Source organism: Canis aureus, chromosome 16 (assembly GCF_053574225.1).
Source record: "Canis aureus isolate CA01 chromosome 16, VMU_Caureus_v.1.0, whole genome shotgun sequence".
NCBI lineage: Eukaryota > Metazoa > Chordata > Mammalia > Carnivora > Canidae > Canis > Canis aureus.
Window position 1 is genome coordinate 14,213,295 of NC_135626.1, and position 21,744 is coordinate 14,235,038.

Genomic DNA, 21,744 nt, shown 5'->3' on the forward strand with positions numbered 1-21,744 from the left:
ATCTGCTTCTAACAAGGGACACTAACTCACAAGGCTCCTGGCAGGAGGCCCCCATTCCTCATCACATGGTCCATAGCCTGCTCGAATATCCTCAAAATACTGCAGGTAACCCCCCACCCTCAGAGTGAGTGATTCAAGACACAAAGCTATAGTACCTTTTATGACCTAGTCTGTGAAATTGCACACCATCATTTCCCCTTTGTTCTCTTCATTAGAAGCCAGTGTCCACAATCAGCCCCCACACAAGGGGAGGGGGATTAGTTCCCACCTCTTGAGCAGGGAAGTATCAAAAAAACGTGTGGAGGGCAGCCTGGGTAGCTCAGTGGTTTAGCGCCACCTTTAGCTCAGGGTGTGATTCTGGGGACCCAGGATCAAGTCCCACATCGGGCTCCCTGCATGGTGCCTGCTTCTTCCTCTGCCTGTGTCTCTGTCTCTCTCTCGACTAAATAAATAATTTTTTTTTTTAAATGTGTGGACACATTTTAACACCACCACATCAAGGAAGGCTTCTTGCAAGAGGTGGGATCCCACCTTACCTTAAAGGAGAAGTTTGTTTTTTGTGTGTTTTTAAAAGATTTTATTTATTTGACAGAAAGATAAAGAACGCCAGAGAACACAAGCAGGAGGACTGGCAGAGGAAGAGTGAGAAGCGGAATCCCCACTGAGCAGGGAGCCCAGTGTGGGACTCCATTCCAGGACCCCAAGATCATGACCTGAGTCAAAGACAGACACTTTAACCGACTGAGCCACCCAAGCACCCCCAGAAATCACTTTGATAGAGAGGGGGAAGAGGCCATTAGAGGCAATGGTTACTGTGTGGACAAAGTGGAAAGATGGAGAAGCATGATGTGTGTTCAACAAACAGTGAGTGAGGGAATCAAACTGACAGGCCTTCTGGGTCAACATCCTGAAGATCAGACAGGGAAGGGGCCCTGAGTTCTGAGCCTGAGAGACTCCATATACCAGGAGTCCAGGCTTAATCTGGAAGGCCACAGAGAGCTACAGATGTTTGTGTGCAGCAGAAAGATGGATGCAGGAGGCAACAGAATCCAGTGGTCAGAGCCAGGTCTAGGAAGCGGCCAGCGTGTTCCTGCCCAGCTGCGTGGCATGAGGCACGTTACTCCAACTCTCCTAATTCCCTCACGTGAAAGCAGAATCAGCCCTGCCTTTCAGGACTCACATGAGGAAGAAGTGAGAACATGGACAAGAAGTACCTGGCCAGTGCCTTCTGGTAGTTGCTATTTGCTATTAGAAAGCACATCTGCAAGTTAGCTTCGTCCTGAGGGAGATGGTCCGGAAGCTTTAGGATAGTTCCTGATTTAGAAGACAGCTTTCTTGAAACTATCTTCCCAGAGGCAGTGTGTTTAGACTACTGTTGAAAACAGGTGTGTGTTTCCTAAGTGAAGATGCTGGAGCTAACTAACACAGGTTGGGAGCTGAAAGGGCTGAGATCCATCCTCAGCTCTGAGTAATGCACTGGGCGGACAGCACCCAGGAGCAAAGAACAGTGGCAACTTGGCCTCGGCGGTGCCGGCCCCACTTCTCGGTGACTCATCGAACTTTCCAACAGGACAGTTCCAGCCTTGGCAAAGAGCAAGTCTCTTTTTCCACCCAGAAGCAGGGTGACTCAGGCCAACCTGGAACAGCAGCTGCGGCCACTCAGACCTACCCTCATTCACACCCCCCCTGTGATTGTGTCACACAGCTAAGGGCACACAGAACACATTCAATAAATGCTCACTGACTCACCAGCACCATCCCAGAGGCCCCAGGCCAGAATGAAGTCCTATCTGTGGCATCCTTAGGAAGGGAATCCCCCTCTGTCAGGAAGCCAGGCACTGGATTTTCACAGAGAAAGGTAATTCAGCCTCCTCATCAATAGCAGTGTCCGCTCAGCTATCCAATTTATTATTAGCAACAACTGCTGCCACCCAAATCTGAGCCACAGCCAGCATTTCCCCTTGGGCTCCACTTTAACAGCCACTCAAGTAGGCTGAGATAATCACCAAGAGCCAGTGCTCAGCCAAGGAAATCACAGGCTGGGCCCCAGTGTTTGGTTTGGGTTCAAAGCTGTCCTCTCCACTTCCCAATATAGAAACCATCTGATCTTCCTTCAGAAGGGCAAAGCGAGTCCTTGTGGGTAGAATGCAGGAGGTCCAAAGCAGGAGGAACAGAAGTGAATGGGACAGGACCTGCAAAGCCAGTCTCCAGAAATTGCCCTGAAGCCCCTACCTATGCGCTCTGGTGCCAGGCCCCTGCCCAGGCGACAAAGCAGCAGCCAGGAAAGAACACAGTGTGTTCGAGTGTAGGGGGGCCCCCGCCACCCATCTCACCATCCCTACCTCCCTCTGGTCCACAGCAGCTCTGCACATGGACATGGCCTTTCCCTGCAGACAAGCAGCCATCTGTTTTTTCCCTCCAGTTACATCTCAGCTTGAGAGACCCCCATGAGCATTGGCCCCTCTCCCTCCTCTTCTTTCCTGACCCTAATTGGAGAGGGACCTCCACTGCCAGCCACCTGCTGCCCACAGGTCTATGCTAGGCAACCTGCCCTAGGTCTGAGCTCCTTTCCTCCCCTCCTGGAGACGGGGTGTGTTTACATATGAACAGCCTTTCTATCCGCCCTGCCCAGGAGATACCTCACAACCACTGCTCACAGCACAGGACAGTACTGTCCGAGCATCTGCGCCTTAGAGTGGGGCTGTGGTGGGGTAACATGAGCCAGTTTGCAGAGCCTGGCACAGCACCCAACACGGAACATGCTCATGTGCAGTAGCAAATGCCTATCTGAATCTAGGACCCAACAATGGGGTGGGAGGCGAGGTATATGTCAACAGCAACAAGAAACACTAAAACAAGACAAGGACAGAGGATAAGATATCTTCCACCCTGCACAGGCCCCAGGAAAATGCAATGGAGATGGGGGCTGGGCAGCACTAGGTGAGGAGGAAAACAGGACAAGTTTCTTGTCTCCATAGGCAAGGAAGACACCGCAAAAGTTTTGTGAAGAGATTTTCGGAGAGTTGGGAGAGCTAGGAATCCCAAGCACATACTCGATTGAGAGCCAGACCAATGTGTCCCATGGCCACCTCACCACAGCGCAAGCTGCATTGCCCTAACCCTGCTGCTGGCCTGGAGGTCCCCATCCACCGTGCAGGCAGGATGAGGCGGCCGGCTGGCCACCAGCCTGGCTGCTGAGACCTGCAGAAAACACTGGGACTGTTCCCCACAAGAAGGAAAGAATAGTTAACTAGAACAAAAGGTCCTCACAGGCAGGCTCTTTAATTTGTTCACTGCTATGTCCTTGGGCCTAGAATTGCCTGGCACATAGGAGATGCTCAAGAAACACCTGCTGAATGACTGACTGATTTCTAGGCCAAGCAAGCTGAGAATGAAACAGGAGTGGAGGCAGAGTCTTAGGCTTGGGAGTCTAGGCTGCACAGGCTAATGTTTCTGCTAGTAAGCACTGTCTGCTCCTTGGCCACAGACCGCACCCCCTCACCCCGGATAGCCAACCCCAACCCCAACAGGTGCCTCCAGGAGGTTGCATCCAGATACACAGACGTTTTGTTCCAAGCAAGCCTCCTTCCCCTCTTCTCCCATCCCACCTCCTTGCTCCTCTCTCCCTTCTGTGGTCCCAATCCCACTAACTCACACTGGACACAGTCTCTTTGCCACCAGCATCTGGAGGAACTGCTTCAACTGCTATGTCAACTTGGGCCAGGAGCCCACAGGGCTCTTTATTTTCTAATGGCAATGATGATTCAGCAGAACCACCTGGAGGGCTTGTTGAAAAACAGGTTTCTAGCCACCTCCCACCCTAAGTTTCTGATTCTTAGCCAGAGAATCTCCATCTCTAACAAATTCATGGGCAATACCATACTCCTGGTCTAGGGACCACACTGAAAACTTTACTAACCTGTAGAATTAACTGTATTTAAGACAGGTGTTGCCGGAAAGAGGTCAACCTGGCCAGAGCAGAGATGGAACAGAGCAGAGTGTCAGGAGTAATGGGAAGATGGACAGGTTTTTATAGGACGTCTTAAAAATTAGGCAGAATTCCATTTAAATCTCTGACAGGATTCAAAAATGCAAATGACTACAGATATCAGTCAAGTAACACAAGAGTGAAGCGATAAATAGAAATTGACTCAATAATCAAAAACCTCCCAACAAAGAAAAGCCCAGTGTCAGAAGGCATCATGGTAAATTCTGCATAAAGCATTTCAAGAATTACCATTGATCCTTCATAAACTCTTTCAGGATACAGAAGGGGAGGGAACACTTCCCAGCTCATTCTATAAGGCCAGCATTATCAAAACCACACAAAAAAAAAAAAAAATGAGGGAAGAAATCTATAGACCAATGTCTTTGAGGGATACAGAAGCAAAATCCTCAACAAAATAACTAGCAAACCAAACTGGACAGCAAGCCATAAGCCATGACCACGTAGAATTTATCCCAGGGGTGTATGGTTGCTTCAACATAAGAAAATCAATGTAATACTTCACATTAATAGAATGAAGGGAAAAAAACAGATGATCATCTCAACTAATTGAGAAAAAGCACTTAACAGAATCCAATAATAAAAACACACAGAAAACTAAACGTAGAAAGGAACTTCCTCAATATGATAAAGGGCTTTTTTTTTTTTTTTTTTAAACCCAAATCATGCTCAATGACACTGAAAGCATACTGAAAAAGATCGGGAACCAAACAACGACACCCATTCCCACCACTACTGTTCAATGTGCTGAAAATTCTAGCCAAAGCAATTATGAAAGAGAAAGAAATAAAAGATATCCAAATTGGAAAGGAAGAAATAAAACCCTAAATGTAGATGACATGATCCAATATAGGAAAACCCAGGGGTGGCCTGGATGGTTCAGTAGGTTAAGCACCTGACTCTTGATTTCAACTCAGGTCATAATAGCAGGGTCATTAGATGGAGCTCCATGTTGGGCTCTGTGCTCAGCATGGAGTCTGCTTGGGATTCTCTCTCTCCCTCTGCCTCTGCCCCTACCCTGCTTGTGCACTCGCACTCTCTTGCTCTCTAATAAATAAACAAAATATTTTTTAAAAAGGAAAGAAAAAGGAAAACCCAAAGGATACACACACACATACAACTAAAGCTTATAAAGGATGTCAGTAAAACTGCAGACTATAAGATCAACAAACAAATATCAGTTGTTTCTATACATGAATGAAAAATCTAAAAAGAAAATTAAGAAAGCCATTTCATTTGCAACGGCATTTTAAAAAATCTAGTATAATTTAACCAAGGAGGTAAAACACTTGTATACTGAAATCTACAAAACAGTGATAAAAGAAACTAAAGAAGATGTAAAAAAAATAGCATGACATCCCTTGTTCATGGGTTGGCAGACATAGAATTCTTAGGATGGCAATACTCCCCACAAAGCAATCTGGAATGCAACCCCTATTAGAATCCCAGTTGGATTCTTTGTAGAAACTGAAAAGCTGATCCTAAAGTTGATCTGGAAACTCAAGGGAAAACATTCAGCCAAAACAATCTTTCTTTCTTTTTTTCTTTAATTTCAGTATAGTTAACACACCAATGTTACATTAGTTCCAAGTGTACAACAGTGATTTGACTATACATCTCGCTACACTCCCAAGTGTCGCTACCATCTGTCCCAATACATCACTATTACAATGTCATTGACTCTATGCCATACTCTGTGCCTTTTATTCCCATGAGTTACTCATTCCATAACTGGAAGCCTCTATCTCTCATTCCCCTTCACTCATTTTGACCAATCCTCCAACTCCTTCCCCAAACTGATAGCAACCATTAGTTTGCTCTATGAATTCATAAGTCTGACTCTGCTCTTTGTTTATTCATTTGGGTTTTTTTTTTTAAGATTTTATTTGAGAGAGAGCATGCAGATGGGGAGAGAAGCAGGTTCCCCACTAAGTGGAGAGCCTGATGCTGACTGGGGAGCTCGACTCAGGACTTGATCCAATGATCCTAGGATCATGACCTGAACTGAAGGCAGATGCTTAACCGACTGAGCCACCCAGATGCCCCTCATTTGGGTTTTTTAAGAGTCCCTCTATGAGTAAAATCATATGGTATTTGTCATTCTCAGTCTGACTTATTTCACTTAGCATAATACCCTCTAAGTCCCACCTTGTTGCCTCAAATGGCACAAATCATCCTTTTTATGGCTACATAATATTCCATTGTATATATATATACACCACATCTTCCTTATCCATTTGTCTATTAATAACACCCTACTTCCATATCTTGGCCACTGTAAATAATGCTGCAATAAACCTAGGAGTGTATATATCTTTTCAAATTAGTGTTTTTATATTCTTTGGGTAAATGCCTAGTAGTGGAATTACTGGATCATATGATAAATCTATTTTTAATTTTTTGAGGAACTTCCAACTGTTTTCCACAGTGACTACACCAATTTCACACGCCGACAGTATACAAGGATTCCTTTTTCCTTCATCCTTACCAACACTTGTTAGTTGTGTTTTTTATTTTAGCCATTCTGACAGGTGTGAAGTGACATTTCATTGTCATTGTCATTTCATTGTTTTAATTTGTATTTCCCTGATGATGAGTGATGTTGAGCATCTTTTCACGTATCTGTTGGCCATCTGTATGTCTTCTTTGGAGAAGTGTCTATTCAGGTCTTCTGCCCATTTTTTAATCAGACTGTTCATTTGGGGTGGGTTTTGTTTTTATTTGCTTGCTTGTTTTTGGTGTTGAGTTGCGTAAGTTCTTTTGGATATTAACTCCTTATCAGACACATCATTTGCAAATATCTTCTCCCATTCAGTAAACTTTGTTTTGTTGATGATTTCCTCTGCTGTGCGAAAGTTTTTTTGTTTCAATATAGTCCCAACAGTTTATTTTTGCTTTTGTTTTGTCTTAGGAGATTTATCTTTTAAAAAAAAAATGTTGCTATGGCTGATATCAGAGAAATTACTGTCTCTGTCCTCCTCTAGGATTTTTATGATCTCAGGTCTCACATTTAGGTCTTTCATCCATTTTCAGTTTATTATTGTATGTGGTGTAAGGAAGTGATCCAATTTCATTCTTTTACATGTAGCTGTCCAGTTTTCCTAACACTACTCATTGAAAAGACTGTCTTTTCTCCATTGTATATTCTTGCCTTCTTTGTCATAGATTAATTGACCATAAAACTGTGGGTTTATTTTGGGGCTCTCTACTCTGTTCCATTGAACTAAGTGTCTATGTTCGTGACAGTACCATATTGTTTTGATTACCACAGCTCTATAGTAAATCTTGAAATCTGTTTTGTTCTTCTTTTTCAAGATTGCTTTGGCTATTTGGGGTCTTTTCTGGTTCCATACAAGTTTTAGCATTATTTGTTCTAGTTTTGTGAAAATGTTATTTCGTATTTTGATAGGGACTGCATTGAATCTGCAGATTGCTTTGGGTAATATGTACATTTTAATAATACTGGTTCTTCCAATCCATGAGCATAGAATATCTTTCCATTTGTTTGTGTCACCTTTAATAATATTTAAAATAATAAAATAGTTAAAACTTAAAATACTAGCTTTCAGAGCACAGGTCCTTCACCTTCTTGGTTAAGTTTATTTCCAGGTATTTCATTATTTTGATTCAGTTGTAAACAGAATTGTTTTCTTAATTTCCCTTTCTGCTACTTTGTTATTAGTATATAGAAATGCTACCAATTTCTGAGTATTAACTTTTTATCCCATGACTTTACTGCATTCATTCATTACTTCTTGTAGTCTTTTGGCAGACTCTAGGATTTTCTATGTATAATACCATGTCATCTGCAAATAGTGGTAGTTTAATTTCTTCTTCACCAGTTTGGATACCTCTTATTTCTTTCTCTTGTCTGATTACTATGGCTCAAACTTCCAGCACAATGCTGAGTAAAAATGTCAAGAGTGGACATCATTGTCTTATTCCTAACCATACAGGAAAAGCTCTTAGTTTTTCACCATAAAGCATGATGTCAGCTGTGGATTTTTCGTATTTCTTTACTATTTTGAGGTATGGTCTCTCTAACTCCCACTTTTGAGAGTTTCTTTTATCATGAATGGATGCTGAATTTTGTCAAATATCTTTCCTTATTTATTGAAATAATTTATGATTTGTATCCTTTTGTTGAAGTGGCATATCACATTAGTTTGTGAATACTGAACTATCCTTGCATCTCCAGATTAAATCCCACTTGATTGTGGTTAATGATCCTTTTAATGTATTGTTGTGTGTGGTTTGCTAATATTTTGTTGAGAATTTTTGTATCTGATTTCATTAGGGATATTGGCTTACGGTTTTCCTGTGGTGTCTTTGGCTGGCTTTGGCATCAGGGTAATGCTGGTCTTCTAGAATGTATTGGGAGCTTTCCTTCCTCTTGTATTTTTATTTTTTTGAATAGTTTGAGGAGAATAAGTATTAACTCTTCTTTAAGTATTTTGTAAAATTCACCTGTAAATCCATCTCACCTTGGACTTTTATTTTTAGATAGTTTTTTGATTACTAATTCAATTTCATTACTTGTAATTGGTCTGTTCAGATTTTCCATTTTTCCTGCTTCAGTTTTGGAAGATTGTATATTTTAGGAATTTATTCGTATCTTCTAGGTTGTCCAGTTTATTGACATATTTTTTTTAAGATTTTGTTTATTTAGGGACACCTGGGTGGCTCTATCTTAAGCATCTGCCTTTGGCTCAGGTCATGATCCCAGGGTCCTGGGATGGAGCCCCATTTCAGGCTCCCTGCTCTGCAGGGAGTCCGCTTCTCCCTCTCCCCCTCCCCCACCATGCTAATGAGTTGGGGTAGGAGGGAAGGGCAGAAGGAGGAGAAGCAGACTTCACTCTGAGTGTGAAGCCCCATGTGGGGTTCAATCTCACAACCCTGAGACCATGACCTGAGCAAAAACCAAAAGTCAGAGGCTTAACCAACTGAGCCACCCAGGCACCCCTGACATAATTTTTTGCAGTATGCTCTTATAATTATTTCTATTTCTGTGCTGTTAGTTGTTATTTCTCCTCTTTCATTTCTTATTTGGGTCCTTTTTCTATTTTTCTTGATGAGCATCAGCCAGAATATTCCTGAAAAGAACTAACACTTCCCAATCTCAAAACTTACTACAAAGTTACAGTGATCAAAGCAGTGTGGCACTGATATAGGATAGCCACATAGAGCAGTGGAATAGAATTATAGTCCAGAGATAAACCCATACATTTATGGTCAACTGACTTTGAACAAGGGTGCCAAGATCACTCAATGGGGAAAGAATAGTCTTTTCAACAAATGATACTGGAAACACTGGATACCCACATACAAAAGAATAAAGTTGGACTCTACACTTCATAACATATACAAAAATTAACTCAAAGCAACATTATAAAAGTCAAAAGACATCAACAGAATGGGAGGAAAATATTTGCAAATCATACATCCAATAAGAGCCTAGTATCCAGAATATCTATTAAAAAAAAAAAAAACTCGTAACTTAAAAAGACAAATAACCCAATTTAACAAGAGGTAAAGAACTTGAATTGACATTTCTCCAAAGAGGATATACAATGGACAATTATCACATGAAAAGATGCTCAACATCACTGGGAAAAATGCAGATCAAAACCACAGTGAGATACCACTTCCCACCTACTTGGCAGACTATCATGAAAAAATATAGAGAGAAATTAACAGGTGTTAGTGAGTATGAAAAGAAACTGGAATGCTTATGCACTGCTGGGAGTAATGTAAAATGATGCAACCGCTGTAGAAAACAATTTGGTGATTCCTCCAAAGGTTAAACATAGGGGCACCTGGGTGGCTCAGTCAGTTAAGTGTCTGACTTTGGCTCAGGTCACAGTCTCAGGGTCCTGGCTTTCAGGGGACTCTGCTTATCCCTCTGCCCTTCCCCCTGATCGTGCTTGCTCACGTTCTGTCTCAAATAGATAGATAAAGTCTTTAAAAAAAAAAAAAAAAAAAGCTAAACATACTGGTGTTACCTCATGGCCCAGAAATTCTACCCCAGGTATAGACCAAAAAGGACTGAAAACAGGTAACTGACATATACTTCTACACAAAAGTTGCTCACTTGTACAGTGAACAGCAGCAACACCATTCACACAGGCCAAAAGCTGAAAACAATCCCAATGCCCACCAACAGACAGATGAGCAGATAAGCATTTCCATAGGGTGGAGTATCATTCAGTCACAAAAAGGAATGAAGCACTGCTACAATGCAAACAAACCTCAAAAACATTGAGATAAGTGAAAGGTGCCAGATACAAAAGGTCACATACTGTATGGTTCCATGTCTCTCAAATATCCAGAATTCCAGAATTGATAAATCCAGAGAGACAGAAAGCAACCTCATTTTTTCCAGGGGCTGGTGGGAGAGGAAATGGAGAGTAACTGCACAAGGGGGTTTCATTTGGGAGTAATGAAAATACTGTAAAACTAAACAGGCAGTGCTTGCAAAACAATAAGAACATACTAAATGCACTGGATTGTTCACTTTAAAATGATTACCTTTATGTTCTATAAATTTCATCTCAACATCAACAAAGTAAAATAATGTTGAGCTGCAGAGCATGTACCCCTGCGGCTGGTGTCTAGCCAGGCTACCAGCAGAAATGCAAACTCGGTGTTATAAGAGTTTTCAATTTTTTAAGATAAGCCGGAAATCCAAATTTGCATATGAACTCTCCCAATTTTACACACTGATAACCAACTCAAAGTTTTAGAAATCTCTATGTGGACCAAACAAAACACATCTATGAGCCAAATCAGCCCATACTATGCCCTGGACAGTAGGAAGTCCATGAATGTCCCTGAGCTGGAAAACGAGATGACATAAGCAAAGTTTTAGAAAGCCCCGAAGTATCCTCTGTTGGCACCCGTGATGCACCAGGCAATGAATCAGGCACTTCGCAAATGCCACAACATAAGCCTCACAAGTGTCCAGGGAGGGGGTTAGAGGGTGGGGGGACTGAGTGGTTAAGCAGCCCACCCAGAGTAAACACACTCAATAAAGGCAGAACCCTGATGGAAGTCCAGATATATCTGGGTTAGCCAACTCCACATCTCACACGCATGTCTGATGGGCATCTCAGACTTCACAAGGCCAAAAGAACTCTCATTAATGTTTTTCCTCAAAAGCCTGTACCCATCCTAATGCTCAGGACAAAGCCCCAGAGTCGTCATCATTGGATTCTTTATCCCTCATTCCCCACCCCCAATCCTGTAGGGTCCACTGTCAAAACATATCCCAAGTCTGAGCACTTCTCAGCAGCTGTCCTGCCTCCACTGTATCTCACTGTCCCTCATCAGGACCATGCAGTAGCCTCCTCGCCAGGCTCTTGGCCTCCATACTGCACCTCCCTCATCAGCTCCCCATATGACAGCCACATGGTCTTTCTGAAAAGTGAAGCAAATGACATCAGTACCCAACTTAAAACTCTCCAACATACCACTCCACACTCTTGCCAAGGTCCAGGGCAAGGGTCAGGCCATTTTGGTTTAGTAACAGGGTCACCAGACTCACCCTGTGTCCTGGAGCAGCGAAGCCTAAAATTTGGGGGACTCCTTACCCCCACCCCCAAATAAGTGTCCTACCACTGCCCACACTCATCCCTAAACTGTCACCCTCAGCCCCCCTAGAGAAAAGAGGCCAAGCCAAGGAGATGGAAGACACCAAAGAACAGCGCCCACCTCAGCCTACAGCAGACAGGTCTGTGAGTGACAAGGGGTCCAGCAGTCCCAACCTCTCCCAGTCAACCTAGACCCCCCCGCCATGTTCCCTAGGAGGGGACAAAGGGCCTGGCACAGCTGAACTAGGGGATCCACAGAGCCTCCAAGAATAATCTGGCTTGGCAGGAAAGGACCCTGACTCTCCTGGCTAGCCTGGAATATCCCACACACACTGCTCTCTAATATTTTTTTTCAATTTTTATTTTTATTTTATGATAGTCACAGAGAGAGAGAGAGAGAGAGAGGCAGAGACACAGGCAGAGGGAGAAGCAGGCTCCATGCACCGGGAGCCCGACGTGGGATTCGATCCCGGGTCTCCAGGATCGCGCCCTGGGCCAAAGGCAGGCGCCAAACCGCTGCGCCACCCAGGGATCCCCACACTGCTCTCAAGTACACACTAACCGCACAGCTCTGAGGCTCTGTGACAGGAGCAGAGCCCCTGCCAGGGCCATTCAGGGCACCACCCCACAAGAGGGAGAGAGGGCTGGCCCTCCAAGGCAGGCTTGGCCAGCTCCAAGTGTCCACGGCCAGGCAGAAGCCCAGCTACAGAGTCCCTCCACCCTCCCTCCCTGGCCCTCTGTCGCAGGGCGCGCCCACCTGAAACACGGCCTGCGGCTGGCTGTGGAGCCCCTCCAGCTCCCGCACAGGGCCAAAAAGCCTTGTCAGTTATGACCTCTGCCTGGCCCTATACCGGACCCTGTTCCAGATCTCCAGGCCACGGAGGAAAGGCTCTTGTCCTCAACTCTGCCCCATGACCTCCCACAATCCCCTCCACACACATAGCCCCTACCCCCACCCCGGTCCCTGAGTGATAGGTGGCTCCTCTGCCCCATAGTAGGTCCAGAGCCACAGGAGCTCCTTGGCAGGCCACAGGGGAAGAGCCTCTGGCTCCTCCCCACCCACCCACAGGTGGGACAGCAGGGCCTGGACACTCCTCCACGGCCCAGGGACACTCACCAAAAGGTTCTTTAAGAAATCCATCATCTTCCACCAGTGCCCTCCCCTGCAGGTCGGGGGGCAGGAGGGCTCTGCCTCCCTGAGGACCACTGTAGCTGTTGCTGCTACCACCACAGCTGCTGGGCTGCTGCTGACGTTGGACAACTTCCTTAAGATCAAACAAGGAACTGCAGGATTTGGGTGTCCGCCCGGAGCTGTTATTCCACATTGACTAGCCCTGACCTTTGACCCCCTCCTTCGCCAGTGCTGTTGTCCTAGGAACCCAGGGCTGGTGGTCATGTGTCATAAGGGCAAGGTGTCCCCTCTCCCAGGGGAGAGGCACCATGCCAGCAGGGTGTATGAGGAGACCCACTTGGGGGCATAGGAAAGGGTGCAGGGAGCATTCCCGTCTTCCATCCTAGCATGAGCTCTTAATGCTGCTGGCCTGCCATGTGGGATGAAGGCAGGACCTCGTGTGCTGGGGGCCTCAATGTTCCCATCTGTGAACTGGAAAGCTCTATATATAAGGAGAATAAGAACAAAACAAGTAAGCAGGTGCCCGCATCTTTAAAGGCATTCACATGGACCTCACAGATCCTCAACAGTCCTACTCAAAGGTTTGAAGAAACACCTGAAAGAGTGGGAAGTGGCTCCTTTCCAAGTGGGGCTTATAGGAGGGCAGAAGCATAGCGAAGTGCTTTCTTTCAGTAACAGCTTAGTTTTTTTAAGAATCATTACATGTATTACTTTGGTTTTAAAAAAAAAATTTGTTTAAAAATGCTTTTAAAGAGAACAGTCCTCTTGTCTTATGGCTATCCCATAAGAAAAATTAAAAATAAATAAAGCAAATGGCTTGGAGAGACAAGTGACCTCCACAACTCAGGGTCCAGAGGCACCAGAGTGCTATGCCATTAACAAGAGTGCAAGTGTGGGGAGTAAGGAGCCAGGTCCCCAAGCTCGGCCCAGGGCTCACTTGGGTCTCAGAGTCTCTTTCCAACACTAATAAATACAACACATTCACCATCCATCTACAACCGTCGATCCCATTCCAGCTCTGGGCAGAAAGGGAAGGAGGCTCAGAAGAAAAGGACTGAGTACACCAGAAGGCAGTATGGTGTGGTGGGAAGAGTCCCACACTTAATAGTAGACAAGGTTTCAACTCGTGGCTCTAGTGCTTACAAGGTGTATGAGCTGGTTCCTCGGCCTCTGGGCCTTAGTTTCTGTTGTCTGTAAAATGGAGACATATGACCCACTTTGCGAGATGTTTTAGAACAGGATATGGTGTATATACTGTGTCCAGTGGAGACTCTCAGCCTTTTAGTTGGTGGCATGAAAAGTACCCCACCACCTGCTCAGCCCCACCAAGAAGCCAACCTTGTCTCTGCCTTCCATCCTCTGATCCCGCCCACCACCAGGCACATGGCCCAACAACTCTCCTCAGCCCAGCCCCATCGTGCTACTGCTTGAGCTCCAGAGTACCCAAAAGCATCCATGGGTGGACAAAGGCCAGGAAATGTCCCCAGGGGCTGAAGGAGGGCACAGCTCAATTGAGGTCAGAGAGGCCTTGGCATGGGTCCATCTCTGGGGGCTGGAAATGACACTGGAAGTCATAAAGGTAGAGGGAGAAGGGCAGAGCTCTAGGTTGTAAACTGTGCCACTGCACACAGTTGTAAATGCCATGTGCTAGGGGGATCCCTGGCTGCAGAGAAGGCAGGACAATGTCCCTCCTGACTCTTAAAATTCTAACAGAAAACCAGCCTCCCTGTCCCTGGGGAAAGGTACCCAGAGTAAGGCTCCTGTGTCCTCAATTATCTTCCCTGTTCCCTCCCACCCCTGCTTCTGGCTCATCTGCATTCCTGCTCAGAGCCAATCAGTCATTTAGCTGAGCCCCGACTCTGCCAGGCTCCCTCCTGCAGGCAGCACATCCAAAATACTTCTGCGACCCCCCTGCCATGGCACCTCAGGGCCCAGGAAGCCCTGTGGCCCAAACCCCTGCCTCTGCACAGGAATGCATTCAGAGGCAACTACAGCTAGGAAGGAGACAGGCAACTGACTGATACCCTCTGGCTTGAGCCCCAGTCCCTCTCATACCCACTTCCCTTTATTTGGTTGATTCCTACTTGCTCTTTAGGCCTTAGCTTACACATCACCTCCTCTAGGAAGCCTTTCAGGCCTCCACCCCGCACCCCCACCCCCCATGATGCTGCCACAGCATCTTGCACATGCCCTATGGAATTGTTCTCTCTCTCTGTATTATAATTTCTTTTTTGTTCCCTCCACTTCATCTGTAACCTCAGCACCTGGCACATAGGTGTTCAATAAATACTTGCTGAATGAATAACTAAATAAAGGAACTGACTTCCATCTAGTGACTAAGACAACCAGATAGGTAAATAATTACAACTCGAAAAGAGAAACAGTAATGGGGATAAGCCAGTGCCTGCATGGATGCACAGAAGAGTGGGCAATGGCTATGCTACAAAGGAAAGACTTTCCAAAAAGGGGTTACTGTCCCCATGTTGCAGGTAAGGCCACAGAGCTACAAGAAAATCAAGTCCAGCATCTAAGGATCCACGTTGGTAGAGCAGGAGCCAATCTCCAGGCCTAGGATTCATTCCCACTACCTCTCATTTGACCCTTATGATAATTCAGTTGGGGAGAAGGTGGGAAACAAAGTCCAGAGAGGCTAACTGACCTGCTTAGGGTCCCACAGCCTGTTAGGAGCAGAGCCAAGTGTTCCCGGTGAAAGAGGGGATGAGGTGGAGAAAATGGAGAGCAAGAAGGGGCAAAGCACGGGAAAAAGAGCAGTGTATCAGCCTTTGGTAAATTCTAGAGGGTGGGAAGGAGGCTCACAGCCCCTGGCAGAGTCCTGAGCAACTGTGGCAACAGGACCATACCCTGGCACTGGCAGCCTCTCCAAAGTGGGCAGGCCAGGTGGGCCCACAGGCCGAGATCATCAGTCCTGAGGCCAGCCATGCACAGAAGAAGGAATGAGGGCCAGGGAGTCGAACAGCCATTCTGGTGGACAAAACTGCCCACGGACCACCGGGAGTGGTCCAATCTCCTCTCTGTCAAATTAGCCTCCTGTGCCTTGGAAATGAGATCTCTCTTCCTTCTCTACCAGAAAGCCCACGATTAAGGATGCCCAACGGTAATAATTTGATTATAAAACATCCTGCCTGTAGCAAGTTCACCTGGATCTGCAGGGTTTCCTTCTCTACTGGAATTTCTCACCAGCACCTGTGGTCCAGTAAAAAGAACACCAAGTGGGAATCAGGCAGACCAGCATCCAACTCCCAGCTCAGCCACCAGCCAGCTGTGTGACCTTGGACCCCATTTTCTCCACCTGTAAAACTGGAAGAGCAATCCCCCCCTCCACCATCCTGGGTGTGTCTGAAGACGAAATGAGATGACAAATGTGTGTGTGCCTAACACAAAGATAGCAACTGTCTCTCAACTCTAAATCGGTCAGATTTACGACTAATTTCATGATGGGAGCAGCTGACATTTATTGAGTTCCCATTATATGGGAACTCTTGACTCTGATCTTCATGACCACCTATGAGGCAGTTACTATTTTTAATCCCACTCTACATTTGTGGAAACTGAGGCTGACAGATTCAAAACGAGGTCCACAGGACAGCACTGGCAAAACAAATACAGCCTTCAGAGTCCAAGTTGGGAAACGCCACACTAACAGAGCCTGGGAGCATTGTCTGGATCAGCTGGTGGGTACACAAGGGGCAGGCTGCTTGGCTCCAAATCCCACCTGTCCTTCCTTAAAATCTTTCTGAAACCCTGCAGCCAGAATTTCCAGGGCACTTGACTTGATTTGGGTACATACCATATTCTGTTTCCTCTTAATGGCTAGGACTATCTGATCTTTCCTCTAGATTAAAAATTCCAGGGACACCTGGGTGGCTCAACTGGTTAAGCATCTGTCTTTGGCTCACATCATGATCTTGAGGTACTGGGATCAAGCCCCAAATCAGGCTCCCTACTCAGCGTGCAGCCTGCTTCTCTGTTTCTGATCCTCCTCCTTCATCATGCTCACGGTCTCTCACTCGCTCCCTCAAATGAATAAATAAAAAATCTTTTTAAAAATTTTAACTTAGGGACACTTGGGTGGCTCAGCAGTTGAGCAACTACTTTTAGCTCAGGGCATGATCCCAGGGGTCAGGGATCAAGTCCCACATCGGGCTTCTTGCAGGGAGCCTGCTTCTCCCTCTGCCTATGTTTCTGCCTGTCTCTGTGTCTCTCATGAACAAATAAATGTTTAAAGAATTAATTTTAATTTTAATTAAATAAATAGATTAATAAAAACTCCTGGCAGGCAGAAGCTAAGTCTACACACACCAGATTTCATCAAATCTAGAACTACCTCCACACAAGATACATATTATTTTATATATCACATTATAACAAAGCAAAAACACCACCAGTGACAAACCGGGGCATGTATTGCTAGTGAGATGTAGCCCTTCAAAGATGTTAAATGAGAGGGGAAAATGTGTATCTTAGAAGCAATGAAATACGGTAGTAGCTACTCGGTAATTATTCGTACTCAGTAATTATTTCTTGGGGTAGTAGAAAGAATACTGAACTTGAAATCACAAGCCTCAAGTTTGTGTCTTACCAGCTGGCTAAAGGGAGTGCTACACATACCTCTCTAAGATTCAATTTTCTCATCTATAAAGTGGAGGAGAGAACTCTTCCCTTCCAGCGTAGTTGTGAGAACAAGAAGCACTCAAGAAAATGCTTCATAAGCTGTAAAGCACTGTCCCAACTAAACTATGAACATGAAATGAATGGTGGAAGACTAATGCTATGAGGGACTATGACCAAGGCCAGGAGACCCTGTGGGTAGTTTGCAACAGGCACTGCCTGAGGCAGTCCAGCCCCGTTTTCTAGGAAACAACCGAGGTTCCCACTTCCAAGACGTCCCTATCTTGGAACAAGGGTGTGACACTTGTTCCCAGCCCAAGACTGATGAAGGAACCATGGAGTCTACCCAGTAGAGGCTCTCCAAGCCAGGCTTTGGGGTGCCCGGCTGCAGAGCTTCTGGATCCCACCCAGTCTGTGCCTGAAACTTCCAGGCTTACAGAGAAACAGCTCAGTAAACCTCATGGGGTTATCAGGTCAGAGGCCTGCAGGAGGGTGCTGGGCAGCAATGCAACAAAAACTCGCAGTCAGGAAAGTATGAGGGTAGCCTGGCTCTGGGTCTCACCAGTGGCCATACTGCGGCCCTCTGCTGGTGTCTATGCTAAGAACAGGAAGTAAAGCAACACGGAGGCTGGGAGCATAGGAGCAAAGGGCAGTGCTGGCCTCCAAGAAAATCTCTGCTTCCCCTCCAGCCTTCTTGTCCCTGAAATGCAAAGTGTCCCATGTCCACAGCTTCATCTAATTGGCGTCAGGGGGGCGGGGGGGGGCGGCTAGCTGAGTGTCAGAGGCATGGCTCTCCCTCCCTCCATCACTCCTTGGTGATCTTCATTCCCCAGGCAAGCTGCCTGCGTAAACCAGGGCACCCTCCAACTCCCCCTCTCCCATTCTGCTTCCTTCTCTCTGCCCCTGTCTCCCCTCTCCCTCCTGCCCACTGTCCTTGCTCTGTGAGAGTGGAAACTGCAGCCATGCCGTCACTTGGACTCTGGGTTTACAGCGAGCACAGCCGAAGCCTTCTGTACCCTGCCTCTCCCCCTCGTCTTCCAACAAGTAAGTTTTAAGAAACAGGCACTACTGATCCTGCTGTCAACTAGCTGCTTCTCCCAGTCCTGGCCTTGACCCCCTGCCCGGGGGAGAAAAGAGGCTGAAGAAGTTGCTGCTGGTTTGCCTGGTCAGAAAGAACCCAGCCCAGCCCAGACATGGGACCGGCACCCTCCCCAGCAGACCCTGCTCCCCTTCCTTTATCTCAGGAGCTGTCCCCTGCCCTCCCCTGGGAGTGTCACTGCCCTACTAGCAGTCTAGACTACCTCAGGGAGCCATGAACATACCCAGCTACCACCAGGAAAGGGGGTCCTCATCCTGCCGATCACTTGGCTATGAGTGACCAGAGCTCAGTTCACTCTTCTCCAAAATAAAGATTACTTCTATTCTCACTGCCCAACTCACTTCAAAGGCTTTAGGCAAGACTGAGTGGAAGGACACAGCCTCACAACATTTCTAAAGTAGGAGGCAGCACAAGCCAAGACATAACTACATGTCAACCAACCTTCTCAACAGACCTCTCCTAGCTCTGTGCCTCGGCTCCCATACTCATTCAGAGCAGACCGGGGCCACTCTCCCCTCCTCTCCATCAGGACCATGCTCCCAATGTGCCTGAGAGATGCCATCAGAGTCATCACACCTCAGCCCTGGCGGCCCCTAGAGAACCCAAAAGTCCCCTCCCCAGAGGGAGAAGGCAGTAGGAAGGCTGGGGGGATGCCAGCCCCCACCTCTCTACGTGCTGAAGGTTTTACCAGTGGCTAACCTGCAGGAAGGGGACATCTGCAAATTGCATGTTCTTTCCCTTCCCCATCTTCCAGTTAATGATTACCTAAATAAATGCTTCGTCCCGAGTGATTCTAACAGGCCTGGAGCTCCAACAGCCTAATTACACATGTACAAGCACATGGGGACGTTGACACTGAACAGCTCTTTCCCATAAACCATATGTCAAGTTGCATGGTTGCCCCGCCCACTTTTGCCAGCTGAGGCTGATGAATGGGAGTGCAGGGGCAAACACAGGTCCTCGTGAGACTTGGAGTGGTACTGCTGGGCTGCCCAGCCCAGGCCCCACTGTCCTGGTGGGGGACAGCATTCAGCTACTAATACATCCCCCCTGCAGAGTCCTGCAGCACCCACCCCCAAAGACACGCCTCACAAGGGAACTTCAACAAAAAACAACCTAAACATTCACACTTACATACACACACACACACACACACACACACACACCCCGCCCCTGGCAGGTTTGCAGTCCCCCAGGGTGAGGACCATCCCCCAGCTGCACATGCCCTCCTACAATAAACAGTTGTTTCTCCTGCTGTTTCTAATTTGCCTGCACAGCGGTCCGGTCTCTTCCTCAAAAACAGGCAGACAACAAAGGAGGTGTGCATCCAGGGGATGTGTCGGAAGCGGTATGGACGCCTGGCTCAGAGGGCTTGTGCCCACCTTCCAGACCTCACACTGAGGCTATAGGCAGGGCAGGCTTGACAGAGCACATGAGTATGCCATGCGGGAAACATGGGACCCAGCAGCAGATGCATTTAAGGACCCTGCCACGGCCCCCACTGAGGCCTGATCTCCCCTATGGATGTCTCCAGGAGTACCTGAGTAGTGAAGCAGGCAGTGGACACAGTGGTGGGGACCCAGACTCCCTGGGTCTGCCTAGATGACTTTGCAGTTGATGCACTGGTCACAGAGCCCCAGACCCCTGCAACCCTGGCCCCAGGTGACAGGCTGGTGTTGATGGTACAGGTCACAAGGGAGCCTGGGAGCCCTACAGAAAGTCCACACCCACAGCTGCACTCCAAGTCACTCCCTGTGATGCAGATACACAAGATGGAGACAGGTGACTGACAAAAATCTATCTAAAGACAGCTCTGTCTGGCCTTTTACACACCCAGACACACTTTCAGGACCCTTCCAGATCCCCAAAGGCAAGTGATATGCCCTAACCCCAAGGCACAGCCCCATTTTCACTAAACTGGGAGTTCCTTTGGCCACATGACTGTCCAGAGGGAGGGGTAAACTGGAGCCCTGGGAGTGACCAGTCTGAAAGGGCTGCCAGGAGGTGAAATCATGACCCTGTTCTCCCAGGCCTAAAGGACAGGACATTTCTCCTGAAGAAGGAAGGTCCATTTGTGACTTTGGCTGAACATGTGAGGCTTGGCCTGGGCAGTCACCCTTTGAGCCATCCTCTCACAGCACCGCCAGGCAGCCTGGATCTGTTCTGCCCTAGGAGACAGGCCGCCCTGATTGCAAAAGGAGCCCACTACTTTCTTGGGGCAGGACAGTAATGGGGGTGATGGGGATCCCAGCTACCAGGACAGTCTGACCATATACATAAGACACCCCACCTCCAGCTGCACTTGGCCACTCTGGTCAGCTCTGTGGCATTCTCTACACCATAAGTGATACAGTCTTCCTGTCTCCGTTGCTAATCAATCTAGCCCCGTAACTCCCCTGAAACTACTCTTTGCAAGGTCACCAATGACCTCCATGTTGCCAAACCCAAGAACTCTTGCTCTACCTCATCTCTCAGCACCACTCCCCACTTCAACATTACCCTCCTTGGGCTTCCTAGGAGTGTTTCTCTCCTGGTGTTCCCTCAGCCCTCCCTCACAGGCTCCTCCTCACAGATTCCTCCTCCTCTGGAAACCTCCTCTGTGGACATCTTCAAGGCTCAGCCTGGGCCCTTTTCTCATCTCTATCTCTGCTGTCTTCCCAAGCTTCCTATCTGTCCCCCTGGATTTAATGCCATCTCTAGGTTGACTCCTCACATAAATGTCTCCAACCTAGACCTCTCCTTGAACCTCCAAATTATCACTTCCAAATGCATATGTGGTTTTTCTGCTTTGCTGCCTCATGAATATCTCAAACTCAGCATGTCCAACACAGAACCTGTGATCTTCATCCCAGAACCTTTCCAAGCCTTTTCCATCTCAGAAAAGTGGGACCAAAGTCCACCTATTGCTTAAATCTCATCTAGGACAATTAGATATCTAGATGCCTTCCCTGTCCAGTCTAATAACATATCCTATTGTTTCAACCTCTTCAACGTAACTCAAATCCACCCATTTCTCTCCATCTCCACTGCCATGCCACCTCCAGTTTCAAGCCCCTTCCAACTTTCTGCCCAGACTAGAGCAAAAGGCCCCAATATGATCTGTCTCTTTCCACTTCTGTGGACCCACAGTCCACAGGGGTCCTCCCCCACCATAATGATCTCTCTGCAGTCCAAGGCAGAATCTGGACCCATGGCCCCAGAGCCCTGAGCTTGGCAGGGCTGAAGCCAGATGCTCCAGAATGGATAAGACTAGTTCCTCTCCTTGAAGCCCCATCCTGCTGAGGAGTCC

At 47.0% G+C, this 21,744-nt stretch overlaps 1 protein-coding gene across 10 annotated transcripts in view; it reads right to left on the reverse strand.

Moving 5' to 3' along the window:
* RAP1GAP2 (RAP1 GTPase activating protein 2) overlaps positions 1-21,744 on the reverse strand; it is a 224,356-nt gene that overhangs the window by 64,963 nt on the left and 137,649 nt on the right. The window contains exon 1 of one of the 10 annotated variants that reach the window (XM_077851698.1): positions 12,713-12,843. The exons of the other annotated variants lie outside the window; for them this stretch is intronic. Coding sequence (XP_077707824.1) covers positions 12,713-12,739 — 27 coding nt within the window. The 5' untranslated portion in view covers positions 12,740-12,843. Of the gene's footprint in view, positions 1-12,712; positions 12,844-21,744 lie in introns of those variants that run through there. 10 annotated transcript variants of the gene reach the window in all.